We start from the raw sequence: 18,604 nt of genomic DNA on the forward strand, positions 1-18,604 counted from the left end.
TTGCAACATTGTTTTCATTATTCTTTTAATTAAAATGAACAAAAGTCCATCCAACTATCAGCTGCACTGATGATGATGATCACGTTGTGCTTGTGGCTACAATTACTCTTTAGTGCAATTCCATTTACATCCAGGTATTATTTATAGAGTTTTTGTGTAAATCACAATTTTAATAAGTGGAAAAATCAAGCACATAAAAACTATCATAAATAAAGTAATTAAATTTAAGGTGCAGAGAGGTGGTTATGTTGTATTATTAGGCTGATTTAAATAAAGCACTAATAATTTTGGTTTTGTCCCAAAAACTTTAATTATTAATATTTAAATTAAATTAAGGACAAAAAAAAAGTAAATTCAGCATCTTTGAAGCCCCAATTCCATTGCAGGTTTGAACAGTACAGAAGCATAAAAGTAAAGGGGCTATACTAGTTCAGACAGAACCAGTTAGCCATTAAAAAAATTGAGGGTCTAGGGTTTTTAAATTTAATTAAAGGTACTTTAAATCGCAGTGAACTGTAGATTTCACTGGGAGCCATTTTAATGGATAAAATAGTTTGGAAATGCTCAAGTGAGAAACGCCCCAGTTGAGTGGGGAATTTTTAAACAGACCCTTTCAGACAGCCAGAGAGAAATGCACCGCAGCAGTCTAATCTGAAACTTAAAAAAGCATACTAAAGTACGACGAGCTTCTCAGCAACTTGTAAAAATGTTTTGTGAATAGTGAGGGTTTATAAATCAGTAAATGATTGTTCTGTGTGATGTGAAGTCGAAATTAATGGGGGAAAATATTCAAAAAGTAAGGTGACAGAATGTACAGTCAGTGCTTTCTTTCTCTATGTACAAGCCTGGCTTACACAGCTACCTTGCAATTCTTTTCTTTCCATTGTCTATGCACTATGACAGAGAGAGAGAGAGAGACAGAGAGAGAGTCGGGTCATGGTACAGCGCGTCCCAGGAGAAGACAGGGATTAAGTACTTCACCCAGGGGCATATCAGCAGTGGTCAGTGAAAGTGCTTCCGAGCAGAATTTCATCCCAGATCTTTGCCATTCATATAGTCAGCTGTACTTGCCACTAACGCACTTGTGGCTAATGTACGAATGTGTGTTGATTTGTAATGGGCTGGAAGCGTAATACTAATACCACAGCGTTATCAGATCATCTCATTCAGGCTGGTTCAGCAATGCTGCAGCAGTTAGAAGGTTCACACCAGTTTGTTTATGGAAGAATGCAAGCTTTATGTCCCTGCCCTTTTCCTAGCACTGTTAGAAAACGGTCCCTGTACTCTCACTATAAAATACTGAGTAAAAAATATAGAGTCCTTAACACACACCCATGAGGAACGGCAAACTTTACATACAGAAGGCGTACAACAGAGCATTCTGTATTTACATGAATTTATGATGATCTGCCCCTTGTGAAAAAGAAGTAGTGTGCTTCAAATCTTAATAGTAAAAAAGTTTCTTAATACACTTTTGTACACTTTTAAAAAGCGTACTGTAATAATGTAAAATTAAACGTTTTAAAGTAAATTTTAATAATTAAAACTGTTCCTTATTTGATATTACATTTAAAGTTAATAAAGTACATACTAAATTGCAACTTCATCATTACAAATGTGCAATTACAAATACACGCTAAACAAGTTTCAATAGAAATTACATAAATGTATATTTTAACTTACCGTAAATGTGTGTCATTACTTTCAGCAGTAGACTTTAACCATATTTCGAAAACAATAGGAGTAATTTTGAAATTTCATATAAAAACAGACTTAAATCCAACCTTCAAAAAAGCACTTTAAGTTAAACTAATTGCATCTAATATAAATTAAAACTATAATACATTTTCACTGAATTGCAGTTATCATGCAATTATCATCCCACCCTGATTGGTCAATTATGTACAATGTCTGCACACAATTGGTCAAACTACTTTTCTGTCATTACTTTCAGCAAGTTTCAAAACAATAGGCAAATCCCAGACACTTCAGACAATTTAGAAATTCCAAACAGGACATGTCCGGGAAAAAGAGGGCATATGGTAACCCTATAAGTTCTCTTTTTAAAACAAGAGTACTTCGTTTTCACAAGGGGTGCCAGAGCACTCATGCTCAAATAACTGAATAAACTCAGTTTCCATTCACAGAAGTAGATTTACCTCCATAGCGAACTCTCCGTCACGGTTCCCAGGTTAAAGTCGAACAGTTTTGTCAAAATCAGGATCACCTAAAAGAAAAACACGCAGACATTTAACAAATCACCCAGCAATCTCCATTTACACATTTCCCCAGCTACAGCGCTCTTAATGTGCTACGCTAAATGATAAAATGTCTGTCAGCCAGCCTCGCAGTGATGGATGAGAGTAAATATCAGGTGTGAATTTTATTATCTTGAGATGACAGCAGAATAAGAGGCAATGCACTCAGAGCCAGGACAGCCTGATGGAGGTAATGATGATCAGAGGAAGACAAGAGAGAGAGAGAAAGAGAGAGAGAGAAAAAAAACACATGACGCTGTACACACATACGCTAAAACACAAACACGCTCAAGCTGTCAAATGTCACGCTGAAATGTGGCAGGTAAAATGTTTTGCTCTTCCCACCTGACAAAACATTCTGAGCACACACACACACACACACACACACACACAACAGTGAACAAACGAGCATCTGTCTTTACACTGTGAGTTTTTACCACAAAAAAAGAATGGGATAGAAAGAGACTTTGAATCAAAAGCAGACAGTAAGTGGTCCCTTTGCGACCGTGTCTGTGTGAGAACACAGTCTTCAGTATCGCGTCCACACACTAATGAATATTAGTCTAAAAGGTCCAATATTTCATTTCACACTCCATGATTGTTCCCTAATGAGAGTTCAGTCAACAGGAGCATTGTCATTAACCTAAAAGAAAATCAAGTAATAATTCACAAAACGGATGCGGATGTAAACACAGCCGTTATAGGAAAACCTATTCCAGCCTATCGGCAGTCTGTGACTTTACTAACGCCACTATACCGGGTCCTGTGTTTGCGTATGCATGTGTGCGCAACCTTCACTCCTCACGGCCCCACCTGTGACGGGACGTTTTCATCTGAGGTTAATTAACCAATCAGAGGAGGACAAACTATTAGCATATCCAAATACAGCATATCTGAAAGAGCAGGACCCCAGTCAAACTCGCTCAGCTTCCTGAACCAGCGAAACCACCATGATACTGGAACTAATTACATCTCCTGAAAGAGCCAAAGAGAGAGAGAGACCATGGAGAGTCCATGGGGCTGAAAATGAATATTAATATCAAAGTCGAGGTTTCTATTGTCCGTTTCTATGAGGTCAATAATATGTGCAGGGATGCTATGCAGATTTAATTACATTTGCATATGAATGGTGGGTTTGATCAGTTCATGTTCAAGCTAAGATCAGATTCAGTTTAAACATGAATGACTTACTGTCATATTACAGTCAATACGCTGAGGTCTGTTCAGTCGCTTTATTCTTCTAACCTCAAATACACGAAAAAGCTTCGCCATTACATTCATCTTTTTGTTCCTCTACCTTTTGTTCTCTCTGAAATAAATGTTTCATTACATGCGAAACATGTCAACACTGTTGAAGACTCAACACTCCTGTCTTTTTCAGCTAGAGCCGGTATGTCATAAAATCCGTATTACACGCCGAATCCTACAACCGAACATTTCCATTTCCATAATTCCCATATCTGTTTCATTTACTTTATTGCATTTGCTCATGAAATATGATTATCTAAATTGCAGCTTATAGTGCTGTGTATGGCCATTTTGTTGTGCTCTGCGTGATACCATGGAAACAACTCCTGCTAAGACCAATCAGTATCAACCGAAGGCTGCTCTCTTGACAGTGACAACAAGTAGCAGTGAAATCAAAAACAATAACCGGAGTAAAAACAGATGGTATAGTACTACGAACATAGCTGATGTGTCTTCCAGAGGAAGCTGACAATATTTTTTACAGCTTTTGAGACCGAAACAGCAAGACATCACTTTAGGAACCTTTTTTTTTTTTCTCCCAAACTGGACGTCTACTCTGCTGCCTAGGAGCATTAAAAAACAGTAGGATTGATTAAAAGTGTGTATATTTTCATATTACACAAAAAGACATCAGGTGTACGTAGTAAAAAAAAGGCACGTGCAATATGAATAACAAGCTTTTGCCTTTAAGTTTTTTTCCAACGTTAAAATGACATAAACAGTGTCTACTGAACCTTTATTCTGTGGCCACAATGTTAGAATGTAATTAAATATATGATTACATTAAACTATAATTTAATAATTCAGAATATTCAAACTTTAATGTACACTATGTGTTTCAGCCATATTCAGTACGATTCTGTTTAAGTCATTTCCATTTAGCCAAAGTAATATGTACCCAGTGGCTTGAATAACAATGCTTTATTTTATTAGTCTTTTTAATCATAAGTATATCAGTACAGCATCTGTGCCTGCAGAATTCCACAGAAACCTTTACAAATTTCTGCAAAATTGCAACACTGCATGCTTATTTATTAAAGACTCTGGCTAATTTGATGATGCTTTTAGAAACTAATAAAAGAGAAGTACTCTAAGCACATTTAACATATTTTGCCATATTGCTATAAACTCATTAGAGGTCTGCAGTCTGCATGTTTACCCCCCAAATAAATAAAGAAAACATGAAAAAAATAAGCATACTTCTTATTAAACATACATGTTTGTCCAATTCTCGCAATAATGTTCTAACTATACAGTAAGTGCCCTTTTGCACAAATAAGTGGCAAAAATGTTTGATAAATTTTTTCCCATTGATTATTATTTTCCAAGTGACTACCCTACTAAAATTATTCTGTTTTATTTATGTTGTTGTGGACCATGACATTTTGAAGAAGACTCAAGACTATTCTCAAAGAGAACCATAAGCCTTTTGAAATCCACTCATGGGAAATCATGATACACTTGTAAACTTCAGCTTTTAAGCTATAACTTTAAAAAAAAAAATAATAATATATGGAGTGGGACAGGTTGACATTTTAAATCAATTTGTTGACTGAAAGTCTTACTTCCTCCATTTTTCTTTAGAAGCCATTATAGAATGTTGCATTCTGTCTTTTTTCTAAGAGAAGAATAAGGCCTGTAAGGGTTCTTTAGTTTCCTATAGCCACAGAACATAAATTATACCTCTCTTGGCTTAACTAAATCCAACTTGAACTGGGGAGTATTGTTGCATCAATACCAACATTTTGGCTTCAGTAGAATGCCAGCCTCTGGCACCTCAACTGAATCAACATCTTAAGCAACTAATAAACAGCCTCTGGCAAAATGAAATGAAACTACTGTAGGACTGTCAGATAGACCCAGTGTCAATAATTCATGATTACCTCATCATTTCTAACACATTAACACACTTAATAATGTGTATATGTTGGATTTAGTGACTGCAATGCTTATGAAAAAAGTAGATTTCTACAACAGTTTTCAAGCACAATTCTCCAGTTTCTCAAAATGCACAGGGAATGCAAATTCTAAACCAATGCAAAGCTGCAATGAGTAAATAATATAACAATTTTACACACAATTATATGAAAAATGTTTTTTGTTGATTGTCTTAAGTAATGTTTTTGCAATAATACAATATTTATTGACCTTTGATGACAAATCCCACCATACAAAAAGTGCATATGACTTTAGACTTTGATGTCCTATCTGGATTTATTTATTTTTTTAAAGTATAGAACGAAACATCTGTAACGTCAAAAACGTCAAAAGATAAATGTGTTATGTAATGAATCTCACACATTAACACATTCACTTTCATGCTTCAAGTCACAATACTTGAAATGCCAAAACTATGCTAAACAGCGGGCCAAATAACGATATTTGCCAAATTACTTTTTTATTTTAGTGCCGGTATCAACCCTATTGGAGAGTAAAACAGACTAGAGGCTCATGATTCCCCAGCAGGTTTGTCCGAGGCAAAAATAACCTAGAAAACCACGCTCGTACCTGAAAGCAAACAGCAGCAATCTGGGACTGCAAGCACAAACAATCAAGAAAACACGAAGACCCATTTTAAGTGGTAATTTTACTGCAAATGATGAAGGCCATAATTAAAACTGTTTCCGAAACCCTACACAACAAAATCACATTAACACGGGTAGGTGATTAAAAAGTCTATATGTTCTGTGTCAGTTTTTCGGTCAGAGACTTTGTTTTCAAACACTCAGATGAATTCAATTAAAATGGTGAAATGAAATGGAACTACCTGCTCATTGTTCCACTGGCATTCCAACAGCAGAATGCAGTCAGAGTAAAGCACTGAACGTTCTACAGAACAACACCAACTTTTCCATTGCAATACTGTTTCTATGTGAGCAGAGAAACACGTTCATTGTGATTGTGCTCTCAAAGGAGTCACGCAGCACATTGTGACTTTTGTTTCTCTCTGGTGGACTTCACAGCTCATATCTCAGTGTTTTTGGCACTAATTTGTTTCTGTGTACTGTAATACACCCCCTGAGTTAGCCCCAAACTGAAATTTATGCTCACAATTTGAATAAAATACAAAGGACAGAGGAATCTTTATTCTCTCATAAATCCAGTGATCATGAACAGACTGGGCATAATATATCAGTTTAACTCTAGTGGAATTGAAACAATCAGTTTCGATGTGTGCTTGGAGTGTGTGGAATATTAATCCAACATTCCTCACTTTTTCCATTTTCCCCCCCTTTTCATTCCCTTTTATAGCGTTTCTTCCTCAATCTGTCTTCTAGTGCTCTCTGAGTATCATGTTTAGACGCTGCCGTATGAATCAATAAACCTCAAGGCATTAAAATATGTTACAAAATAGAGGGAGGAGACGGAATGAAAAAGTAGAATTGATTTTTTAAAGTGGTTCATTTTAATAAAATACAGCTGTATTATCATATGCTTCGCATGTCTGAATAGTATAATGAGGTAGGGTAAAAATGGAAGGTTGAATGGAAGGCTTGCATTCATAGTATCATGAATTCAGCAGTAGTAATCAAATCTTAGATACATTTGTAGTACTATATTTGCTTGTTTGTGTCCGGTGCTTTATTTGGAGCTGTAGGGTATTTTACCGCTTTACACTCTAATGATAAACCATCAAGGTAAATGAAAGTATTTACCTTTCTGTATTTTGTGTTTTCAAGTAAGTCAGAGTTCTCACAGCGTGATTTGAAATGCAGACACTCATAGCATGAAATAGAGTTTATGGGGATAATACACACAATAGATGAATTTCAAGAATGAGTTTGTGCTTTGGGGCGAGAGTCGTTTTCTCATCAGTCAAATAAGCAAAAGATGTGCGCTCTCACACACACACACACCTAGAAAAGGAGAATACTTATTCATATTTATGTTTTATTAATGCTCGCTGCTTTGCCTTAGGAACATCCACAAATCATCGCATTGCTCGATTCTGCCTCACTGAAAATTTCAATCATTTTCACACACTTCTGGATCTTATTTTGTGTTTATTCACCAGAAAGCCTGGGGGCCACACAGGGCCATAATAAAAACTCTGTACATTATCCAGCTCCTTAAACATAATCCTCAAGTACACATCTGCATAAGAATATACATGCATATAAATGACCTTCATACGCATCTCATCATATGCTCTGAGATGATCCCCGGTTAGAGCGTAAGCAGGTGCACATATGCGCACACATTCATACGCAACACACATACACACACAGTGCATAAAGTTTCTGCTGAGAGCAGCAGCCTTCATAACACTGCCAACAGCTGGGAGGTTTATTTTACTGCATGATATAAAAAGAAACCTTCATGTAAGCATACATAAACACACGCATATAAATCTTTACGTGTAACCAAACTTAGCTATCTTGTGCATATTTTTAGCTCCTCTTTTTTTGGGGTTTATATATAAAATGCTTGTGCTTTTTTCACTTTTTCTATTGTTTATTTTGATTCTTTCTGTAGCTTTTCTACAGCTTAGAGAACTGGGCAGGAATTCCAGACTTCTGGTTGCAAAACTCCTTGAATCTCCAGTCATGTTCCACGCTCCATTTTTCTGACGAATCACTGGCACATGAGCTTCTGCCAACATACATACACAAACAAATCATAAAGTCATCAGCCAGTACTTTGGGTACTTGTTTTGCTGTACTTTTTATTTTCTGAAAATGTTGTCACAGATGTCCAGAAAACAACATTTTGAGAATGACCCCAATTGAAATAAACGTTCATAAATAACCAAATAATATCTTAATTAAAATCTGAAAATGTTAAGGTGTAGGAATACATATTTTTACAATAACAGAGGAAGGTCTTCACAAGTATACAATTTAGCTTATCATACACATGATAAATGAGTGCATGTCTTCCTGATGGGGCTTTATCTCGTCCCGTGTAATGATTACATGCAGTTAAAAGTGCTCTAAAGAAATATTCCGCCTGAAGAAATATTTTGGACAACTGTGACATTCTGTTGATTACCACAGAAATTAATTTGGACTTTCGGAGATTTTTTCAGAGATTTATTCCTTGGTTACAAAAGGCAAACACAAATGCCCTTATATACTTATATCTGTGCAATCATACAGCATTTGAATTTAATTCGGAACATTAGAAATGTAAAAACTGTATGATGAATTGTATAAGTGTAAGTTCTTTAAGAACACTTGCTTCACACTTTAGCAGAACGACCCCTTTCATTGTAAGCGCATTACTAAACAGACTAATTTAGTTTTCTTTAAAAACTGTGAGGCAAATAAAATCATTATTTTCTTAAAACAATCAAATTTTAGTCCTGCTGAGTTTCACTGGTGTCAGGCATGTTTTACACAGGAGTGAATAAACAGCCATGCCTTCAGGGAGCAGGTGTGTACATTTGATGTATGGGTGTATCTGTATGTCAAAAAAAACAGTAAATAGATCCTACCTTTAAAGAAAGGAGCCTTTTCTCCTTCAGAAAATCAATGTGCTTTCAGTGTTTCTTTGTCTATAAGAAGAGGACTGTCTGTCCTGTGAATCCAGGTTGCCTCAAAGACATTAAAACCTCTAAAGAACCCTATGAGATACAGATCTCAACTATTCACCTGGAGAAAGCCAGTGCTGTACCTCCACACAAGTAGATGGTGCTGTCTTCAGTGTTTACAAAAAACTGTAGACTTTCTAGTGACTAAAACATAAAAATGAACTTACATGAATAGTGAACCCGTGAATGCATAATAAATGGTAACCACTTTAACTGGCTACTTAAAGGTTAAAATAAGCTTTTCATATTTTACAAGCTTAACAACATATCTTATTATTATAATTCTCCTAACTGCAGACCACTGGCATTTTTTTTTAAACTGAAATTATTTATTTTATGGAAAATCAAAGGAAACTGCACCCCCTGGCTGTGTAAGCTAGTTTAACAGAGCCAAAATGTAATGTTTGTCAAAAAAAAAAATATTTTATTTAACTGAAACAACAACAAAAAATAAGCAAAGAGAAAGACGGACCATTTACTTTATAATGCCTGTTGAGGAGAATCTGAAAGATGCAGCACATCATGTGATGAATGAACAGAAACAAATGTGAAGAAAAGAGAAGAGCTTTGTTTTTTGTCTTTGAAATAAAATAAAAAAATAGAAATAGATTAAAAGTATTAGATAATAAGCTGAAAAACCTGCTGTGAGATTATTGGCCCATATAAAGCAGTAAATATTCATGGACCTTCTCCACACAATGTTAAACAGAGGTGTTAGTCATTTTTAAAAGGATGTAGCCTTTTAGAGGAGATTTATTTTTCAGAACATTAGCACAAGCTGTCACTGGGTTAAAGGGCTAGAAATATGAGAGAAAGTTTCACCATTGAGATAAAAATAGATTGAACTGAGCTGTCATCTGAACAAAGTCAAAATAAAGAGTCAGCCTGAAAAAAAAGGTTGCATCATTAACATTAAAGACACTCAAGGGATTTAACTTTGACTGAACGCATCTCTGCTCCCTGTAAACACAGATTCTGTGATGTCACTTCCTTTCTGTGGCAGAACTGGGTTATAATAGCTTGCTCTCTAAATTTCGTGTGACCTCTATGTTATGCTATTTTATTTTGATCTGACTTCCTTTGTTTCTTGTTCCCTGGCTTCCTTTGCTCTTCTCTATGTCTTTCACCGCGGTTCTCTAGAGTCTGGATACCCACTCGACCTCCGCTGCCTCTGCCTTTAATTAAAAAGACAGAGAGACAAGCTGACTCTCTACAGACCAATAATTAGACACACACACGGACACACACAGGTCTCAAAGACATTCACAGGCATACACACACATCAGTGCCAAGCGCGCGCGCACACACACACACACACACTCTCTAAAGACCAATGACAAATGCTCTCATCTCCCATCTCCAGGTCACTTCTGACACTTGCTCTCTACATCCCGGGAAAGTGTACAATAACCACAATTAATCTGCATGCTCATTAATATTCAGTACTCTGACAAAGCGTGGATAGCAGCTCATAATGAATAAATCCGTCACCGCGAATCCCATTGGAAGGAAAAACAGGTCACTGGTCTGCATATATTTGAATGTGAAGGGTACATGGCCGCTTTCACATATCTTATCATTACTGAGCACAATTTTTATTAAGAAAAACAGTGGCCCCAAAAATATTTGGACACTTTATCCTCTACAATATTTCTGTCTTATATTAAAAAGAAGGAAAAAAATATATAAAATATTACTTTAATTTTTTTGCATTTATTATAGGCAAAACATTCCACAAAAAGAAGTTTGCTAAATTTCTAATTTAAAGCAAATATATCATTCAAAATTAAGAAGAAAGTATATGGACACTTTCTGGTGGAACATGACATAATTAATGTGATGAGCTACACCTGTGTTACACCACTGTAAATTTGAGGGGAACTGATTTCCCCTGTGCCAATTTATTTTATTGGTCGCCTTTAGAAATCCTGTTGACTGTAAGTAACTTTGCAACTTCATGCCAACTAACTTCAGTTCATTATACGGATCAATTCTCACTATTAACTAGTTGCTTATTAGCATGCCTATTATTAACATATTGCCTGTTTATTAGTACTTATATTCTGCATATTCTACATCCCTAATCCTACCCAATACCTAAACTTAACTAAACTTAAAGCTGCAGTCCGTAACTTTTTTGGTTAAAAATGATCCGAAATCAATATTTGAGCAAGTACATAACCAGCCAGTGTTCAAAACTATCGCCTTACTTTAGCCCGATTCACAACAGTAAGCTTATAATAATGTTTTCTAAATTGAGTGGTATGGGTAGGTTTTCGTGGGAAATTCGAGCTTGGCACTGCGTCATTACGTCACATCTGTAAACATAAAAAAGTTGTCCAGGGGCCTGTACCATGATGGTAGATGAACAAATTCAGAGTTACAGGATTAGTTTCAAGTTGACAAAACCAAACCACTCCAATCCGGCTTTGTTGGTACCATGATGTTGATCATCAACTTTCTTTGTCAACTCAGGCTTTGATCCTGAGTTTGTGGAGCACGTGCACATGAATGTGTGACATCACTGGTGAACAGCCAATCACGAGCCTTGGTTAAAGGTCAAAGGTTTTGCTAATGGTTAAGAGATTGAAGAATATGATGAATTTAAATGCATTTACAATGAAAAAAGCACTTGTTCATGAAAGAGGACAAATAAAAGAAATTATCTTGGTTTATCAGTGCAGTCACAAGTTAAACTTGTTAAGTTTATGTAGTTGGAAATATACAGTGATAGAGACTTGAACATGTAAGGTCACAGTCATTTTTAAAACGTTATCTATTGATTCTACAGCTTATTTATATTATATACAATCTGTATATATTAACATTAATTTAAAATAAATGATTTATAATAACTGTTAAACTAAAATTGCTTGTGTGTAATGGATTAATAATAATATAAATCATATAATTATATAAATCATATAAAATAACTACATTTTTCCAGTTTTAAATGTGCTTCCGATAGCCTGGGATTACACAAGATTTGTATCTTGTATAACAAGTTATATAAAGTATAACAATAATAATAATTTGCACGGTTTGATGTGATATGAGCTAACCGATCGTTAGATTTAATCACCATTGGTAGCGTGCTTTATTGTAATGCTTTTTTCCTCAGTTGGTCAGAACAAACATGGCAGACTGGTTACTTGCTTGTTCAGATGACAATATACGACAAAAATTCTTATTTGGGTCATATATTCCAAGACGTAGGCTAAAATCTGTGATTGCGAAGTACAGTAAACATCCACATGTAGACTGACTGCAACACATACTCCTCAAAACATTAGATTCATCCGCACTGGAGGCGTGCCAGAGCACATCCCACGCAAGGAAGATAATTCCGCAAGCAGCTGCAATTCCAGGTTTTCAAACAGAGATGGCGACAAAGAGGCAAAACTTACGGACTGCAGCTTTAATGTAAACTTAACTGCCTTACTAACTATTAATAAGCAGCAAATTAGGAGTTTATTGAGGCAAAAGTCATAGTAAATGGTTTGTTAATACCTTAAAATAAAAGTGACCACTAACTCTCATTAGTCATTAGAAGAGTATTAGTTGAGTATTAGTAGATTGTTGGGTTAGGGTTAGGGTTAGTAGAATAAGTTGACATAATTGCAAAGTAACTTATAGAGGTAGAACCCGCATAAATATCGGAGCAGCTTTCCAGCGGTGGAGAGAACTCAATTGAGCTCCTTAAGGAGCGGGAAGGCCTGGAATCAGACAGCAAGGTTGCATTATTTATTCTTGATAGATGAGTAACATTGATTTTGCTTCGTTTCACACAACTTATCTGTGTTGGCTTTTGTTTGAATATGCTTGTGTATCATCTTCACTTGTTTCAGCAATCGTTGTTGCCATGGTTGTATATGTACGTGTGGGGTGGAGATTTCAAAATAGGGGCAAGTTCCTGTTGGGGTATGGGTGTGTTTGTTTTAGTGCTTTCAAATATCAACATCGTTTGGCAAAAATCACTTAGTGCACCTTATGCCCCGTAGTGCCGTGTATCATGTATATTTCTTTTTAGTTTCTTTTGTATATTATGTACCACACACCTTACGCAGAAGCTCTGCAATTATCTTGTTGTATCTTGTGTACAATGACAATAAAGCATTCTAATTCTAATTAAGCAGACAGTTTACTAATACTCTAATAACTGTTGACATAGTTACTTATAGTTAACAGAATGGCTAAATCCACTAAAACTGACCACAAAGCAATTCAAGGATTTGAATTAATTAATTAATTTTTCCACAAGTTCAAGTGAATGTATCTACATCTATCGTTATTAAATAAATGGTCCTATTTTTACTGTTACTTATGCATATACTTATGTAATACTTAATGCATATTTTGTCATTTTGATTATATAATCAAGTGTTTTAAATTAAACCTGGAGCATGCCAGAAAAATGAAAGTATGTGGAGACGTGCCCTGTCAGCACAAACAACTTCATCTGGGAAAAAGAAATCATAAATCTTACATGTAGTATATAAATCTCAATCAGTCTTTATAGTCCAATATTATTAGTATTGCAGAATTATTAATATAAAATGTTATTGGTAGGATTTATAGTACCACTGAGTTGCTCACGTTCACACTGACAAGCTAAAAAAAGGAAAGGGAAGATAGAAAATTAAGCATAAGCAACTTAAATGACACCTAGTAGTACACTGTGCATTAATGGATGTCATTTAAGTTGATTATGCTTAATTTATGGCAATTTTTCTAGTTCTACATTTTTTTTTTCTGGATGTTATTGGGATTTTGGTTGTACAATAAACTGAACCTGAGATTTCATACATTTTGCATGGCCTGCTACAGACATAAAGGGCTATAGAAAGACCAAGGACATTTTTAATGCATTCAATATAGTGAGAATCTTTAGCCAGTTTAGTTTTCCCACCTTGGTATATGTAAAATATATTACTGGTCAACCTTTTAATTCAAAGGAGCAATATTTATTGATGCACCAAAAACTCAGACTTAATTGGCACAAAGTGTTGTATTGCAGTCCCCTTTACAGAAGTGACAGTCAGAAATTTGAACTTGATTGAACTTACCATCTCTACCACAGTTGTGAGTTTCAGCAAATATTATGCTATATATATATAATTTTGGAGCTTTGGAAATGTGCACATATAGCAGAATAACCTGAAAAGAAGATCAGCAATATAAAAAGAAGTCTAATTATTTAGGTTTAAGGATGACTTCAAGGAACCACAATCCTCTAATATAAGATTGCTAAGCTTTACAACAACATTTTTTACAATGACAGGAGAAAGAATTTTTTAATTCCAGATATTTATAATCCTCGGCTATGGAAATGCTGAGAGTAGGGCTGTTTGTTTCACTTTCCCTCCACTTTGTACATAAATCCCTGTGCTGAGCAAATGACAAATTATTTCAGTTTCAAACTTTTATTGGTACTGGATATTCTTATACTTTGAGAATGGCTGTGTCTCATAAATCATATGATTTTAAAATGATAAGTTAGTGGCACAATACATGAATCTGTAAAACATGGAGTTTAACAAAATATATTCACATTGCTCTGGTAGATTCTAATAATGATTATGAGATTTCAGGGTTTGAGAGAATAAATCCTGAGGTTATGCAAGCAGTTCTGCACATTAAGTGACAAATTATAGAAGACAGAATGTGCATAGATTCACTTGAACAAAAGTAATGCAGGTAAACGGATATTACTTCCTGTCCATAACAGAGGGACTGAAGCTCTTAAAAGCCCCTCTACACTACTTTAGTAAGTCTTAGGAAGTCGGTTATTGTATAGCTAATATCAGAAATACAGGTTGATGTCACACGAGGTAGCCTAACTACTCTACTTCAGAGAACTTCATTTTTGTATCAAAGCAGTTTGCTGAAACTTTTTACATCTTTCATCATCTTTGCACGAATTACAGAAAAAGGAAGAAAGGAACAAAAAAGACAATGATTAATATACACTGAGGTCAGTAATATTTTCTTTTAGGAAATTATGACTTTTATTCAGCAAGGATGCATTAAATTGATCAAAAGTGACAGTAAAGTCATAATGTTACAAAAGATTTCTATGTCATTCTAATAAATGCTGTTCCTTTGAACTTTCTATTCATCAAAGAATCCTGAAAAAAATTCTATCACAGTTTCTTCAAAAATATTGTGCGTGTTTCTTGACCACCAAGTCAGCATATTAAAATTATTTCTAAAGGATCATGTGACACTCAAGACTGGAGTAATTTAAAATGAAAATTCAGCTGACATCACAGGAATAAATTAAATATTAAAAGATACTGTAATAGAAAAGCTGTTTTAAATTGTATCAAAAGTACCGGTTTTAGCATTTACATATATCATATTTTTTATCCTTTTTGTCTATAGGTGGGTAGCTGTTAACCTTTGATTTATTTGCTCCATCGTAATGTTCTTCATATTTTTATACGGTTGAAAAACATTTTAAGATGCATACTCTTTGAATAAAACTCACTTTCTTTCAAGAAGCTTTTATAAGAAAGTGACTTGCTGCAAAACTAAAACATTGGCATCCTCTCAAACCGCCCTAATATTGAAAAGTCCTTTAAAACTAACCAGGCTTGATGTGTCCCCGAGTCAGAGTGTTTACTGCTACAAGCTCAGCCACTCTGCTGCCCCGAGATAGAGAGGACGCGCGCACATACACACCCATACACACACAAATGAACATACACTTGCTCGCGTACACACACACACACGAACACACACACGAACACACACACGAACACACACACGAACACACACACGAACACACACACACACACACACACAACCACTTTGGCTGTCACTCCAGAGTGAAACTGTTGGAGGATGTGTAGACATTTGGATGGACAGCCAAACTCTTCAAGGACATCCCTCATGCTCTCCGCAGGCCATGAATACCCACACGAACACATGCGCGCACACACCCTTGAAAGTTTCACATGAACGCACGCCTCACTTGGACGTAGTTTACTGCCATCTTCCTGTAGGGCATCAGCAGAGCATCAACATGAAACTCCAATGCAACAGACAGGCAAAAAGAATAAACCCTGCGCAACCTATGATTGTACAGCCATAATCTGCGATTCTCTCACAGCAGGTCAGAGAGTTTTTTAGAACGCTAAAATCACTGCTCGATCACAATCAAACTCCTGTGGCGCGACTTCCCCTGGAGATGTGCTTCCTTAGCCACATTTGCATAAGATCTGTTTTGTCTAGACAACAAAACACACAAACCCCACCTTCACAATGATTTCTTGCTCTGCGGGGTCTCCTCTCAGAGAAAATGTCATCGTGGACTTTTGAGGGCAAACTATGGATCAGGACCCAAGGGCAAGCGTAGCAGGGGACGCAAAATGATTCTCTTGCATTTCCATCATCTTTATGGATTTTCATTGATTGTTTTTACAATTGAGAAAGCGGCCAAACAGCTTCTCCATTGCCGTGAATCAAAAGTGAAAGCTTTCAGCTTTCAGTGACATTAGGCCTAAGAGAGTACGCTTTCAGCAGAACACACAGTTTCTTGCTCTCTCTTGCACACACACTCACACTGCTTCAGGAAAACTGCTGAATGCTACGGATCAATTTGGTTGCTAAAGCCACTAACATCAAAATATAGCAAATGCTTCAAACAGGCAAACGTTACTCTAGTTGAATGCCATACAGCATCAGCCAAATAAGTATCATCATAAAATGTAAATTGTAGCTGTGGTCCAACTGTTAGAGCGTCTATGTAATGTTCTCTTTACTTACCTACAGTCGAAGTTCACTTAACTTGACAAAATGCATTAGTTCAAAACACCCTGAAACGTCATCACAAATAAACAAAACTTGAGTCACTCATACTAGATCCATGTGTATTTCTATAAATGTGAATGTATTATTTATTTAATTAATATAAATAGTCATATTTTAAAGCATTAAAAAGAGTAATGTCTGTTGCATAGTCTAATATGAAAACATGACAGTGTCATTTAGTTATATTAAAACTGAAATAAATCCATTCCATCACATTGTAATAAAAGCAAAAACATATTTTACAGTTTACGAAACCTTTTGAGTCTCAAAAACTAAGAAATATAATTTTCTTGAAACTATAACTATAACTATAACTGTCAGACCAACAGAGTTAACAGTTATCTCAACCAGGAATTTCATATTGATGAAATGTTATGTGTTTGTGAGCTCCCAGCATGCATTGCAGGATGAATAAATTATGCGGTTACATAAGAATATTGTTTTGCTCTTTGCTGACTTTATTTAAGAGTTTTGTTGTTTTGTCATAATTAGTAGTTACTTGTTGTGTTGTGATGTAAAGAGCTTACATTTTTACATTTCTGGATTGTAACCATTCTTGAAGTTTGTGTGTCAAGAGTTGAGGCCTACAGTATGTACAACCATTAAAAACTATATCTTGGATATGCTTTTAACATTTTAAGTGTCCTATAAGACTATATATATGGCTATTAAAAACGTATTTTGTTACTAATTAAAAATAATAATAATAATTGATAAAGAAGAAATCTGTTGTACTGACAAATTTATTGGCTAAATGAGTTATTTTGCATTAAGTGAACAAACACATTCAAATTGACAAAAAGTAATATTATTTAGTACAATTATTAAGACAATAGTTAAGCAGTTGGATTAAACAACAATTAATATGGATTACGATGACTCCTTTTAACCTTTATGGAAGTTTTGGATACATAGATTTTTAATAAAGGGACCTCTAAATATTTGTGTTTCAAAGATTAACAAAAGTGTTGTGTGTGTGGATTGGCGTTATGACAGAATTATCATTTTTTAGGTGATCTGTCCCTTTAAGATGGCGTAATAACCTGTAAAGTCCACTTCTCGAGGCACTTACAATCGAATGGAACACCTTGTCTCTAATTCTTCCATGATGTCATCACACACACATGCACGGCTGCAACACACTCTCTATGACACCTTTGAGCGTAGCTGTATCCTACTCTACAGGTATCTGTCCATCTGCTCTCACCTTCTGTAGCAAACAAGGGTATTTAACACCGGCTGCACTATAATAACAGTAAAAATTAGCATGGCCATTATTGCCTATGCGTCTTAGTGCGTAAATAGCACTTGTATGTGTGTGTGTCAGTGATTGAGCGAGGTACAACAAAGGTGCGAAAGGCCAGACATTAGCTTTATCACTTGTGTGGTAATAAGACAGAGTGTCTACAGGAAGCAACGGGAAAGGTTTCACATTTGATGAAAACTGGCATGACAGAGGGCTTCATTTGTTGCTTGCCGCTGAGAGGCTACCGGTGTCATCTCTTCTCGTGCTAACATCATTTACTAAACGGATCTTTTGAAAATACCATATGGGCCTCATTTTTCATTTAACGTCACGATTGTGTGTGATGCTTTTTAAAAAAAATATATTATTGAACACTATTCTTTAAACAATTTGGTGTTTCGTTATGTATAGCAATATCAAATGTGTCAAATCAATACAGCAAATGTCTGTGTGCAATGCAATAAATGTGTGTATGCCAAGGCGAGACAGAGACAGAAAGAGTTT

General features: G+C 35.5%; 1 protein-coding gene across 4 annotated transcripts in view; it reads right to left on the reverse strand.

Annotated features, from left to right (window-relative positions):
* Positions 1-18,604, reverse strand: part of sorcs3b (sortilin related VPS10 domain containing receptor 3b) — a 60,490-nt gene that overhangs the window by 39,127 nt on the left and 2,759 nt on the right. For all 4 annotated transcript variants that reach the window (XM_058749277.1, XM_058749278.1, XM_058749276.1 and 1 more), the window contains exon 2: positions 2,160-2,227. In XM_058749277.1, the coding sequence (XP_058605260.1) occupies positions 2,160-2,227 (68 nt within the window). The remainder of the gene's footprint in view (positions 1-2,159; positions 2,228-18,604) is intronic.

This window comes from Onychostoma macrolepis, chromosome 17 (assembly GCF_012432095.1).
Source record: "Onychostoma macrolepis isolate SWU-2019 chromosome 17, ASM1243209v1, whole genome shotgun sequence".
Taxonomy (NCBI): domain Eukaryota; kingdom Metazoa; phylum Chordata; class Actinopteri; order Cypriniformes; family Cyprinidae; genus Onychostoma; species Onychostoma macrolepis.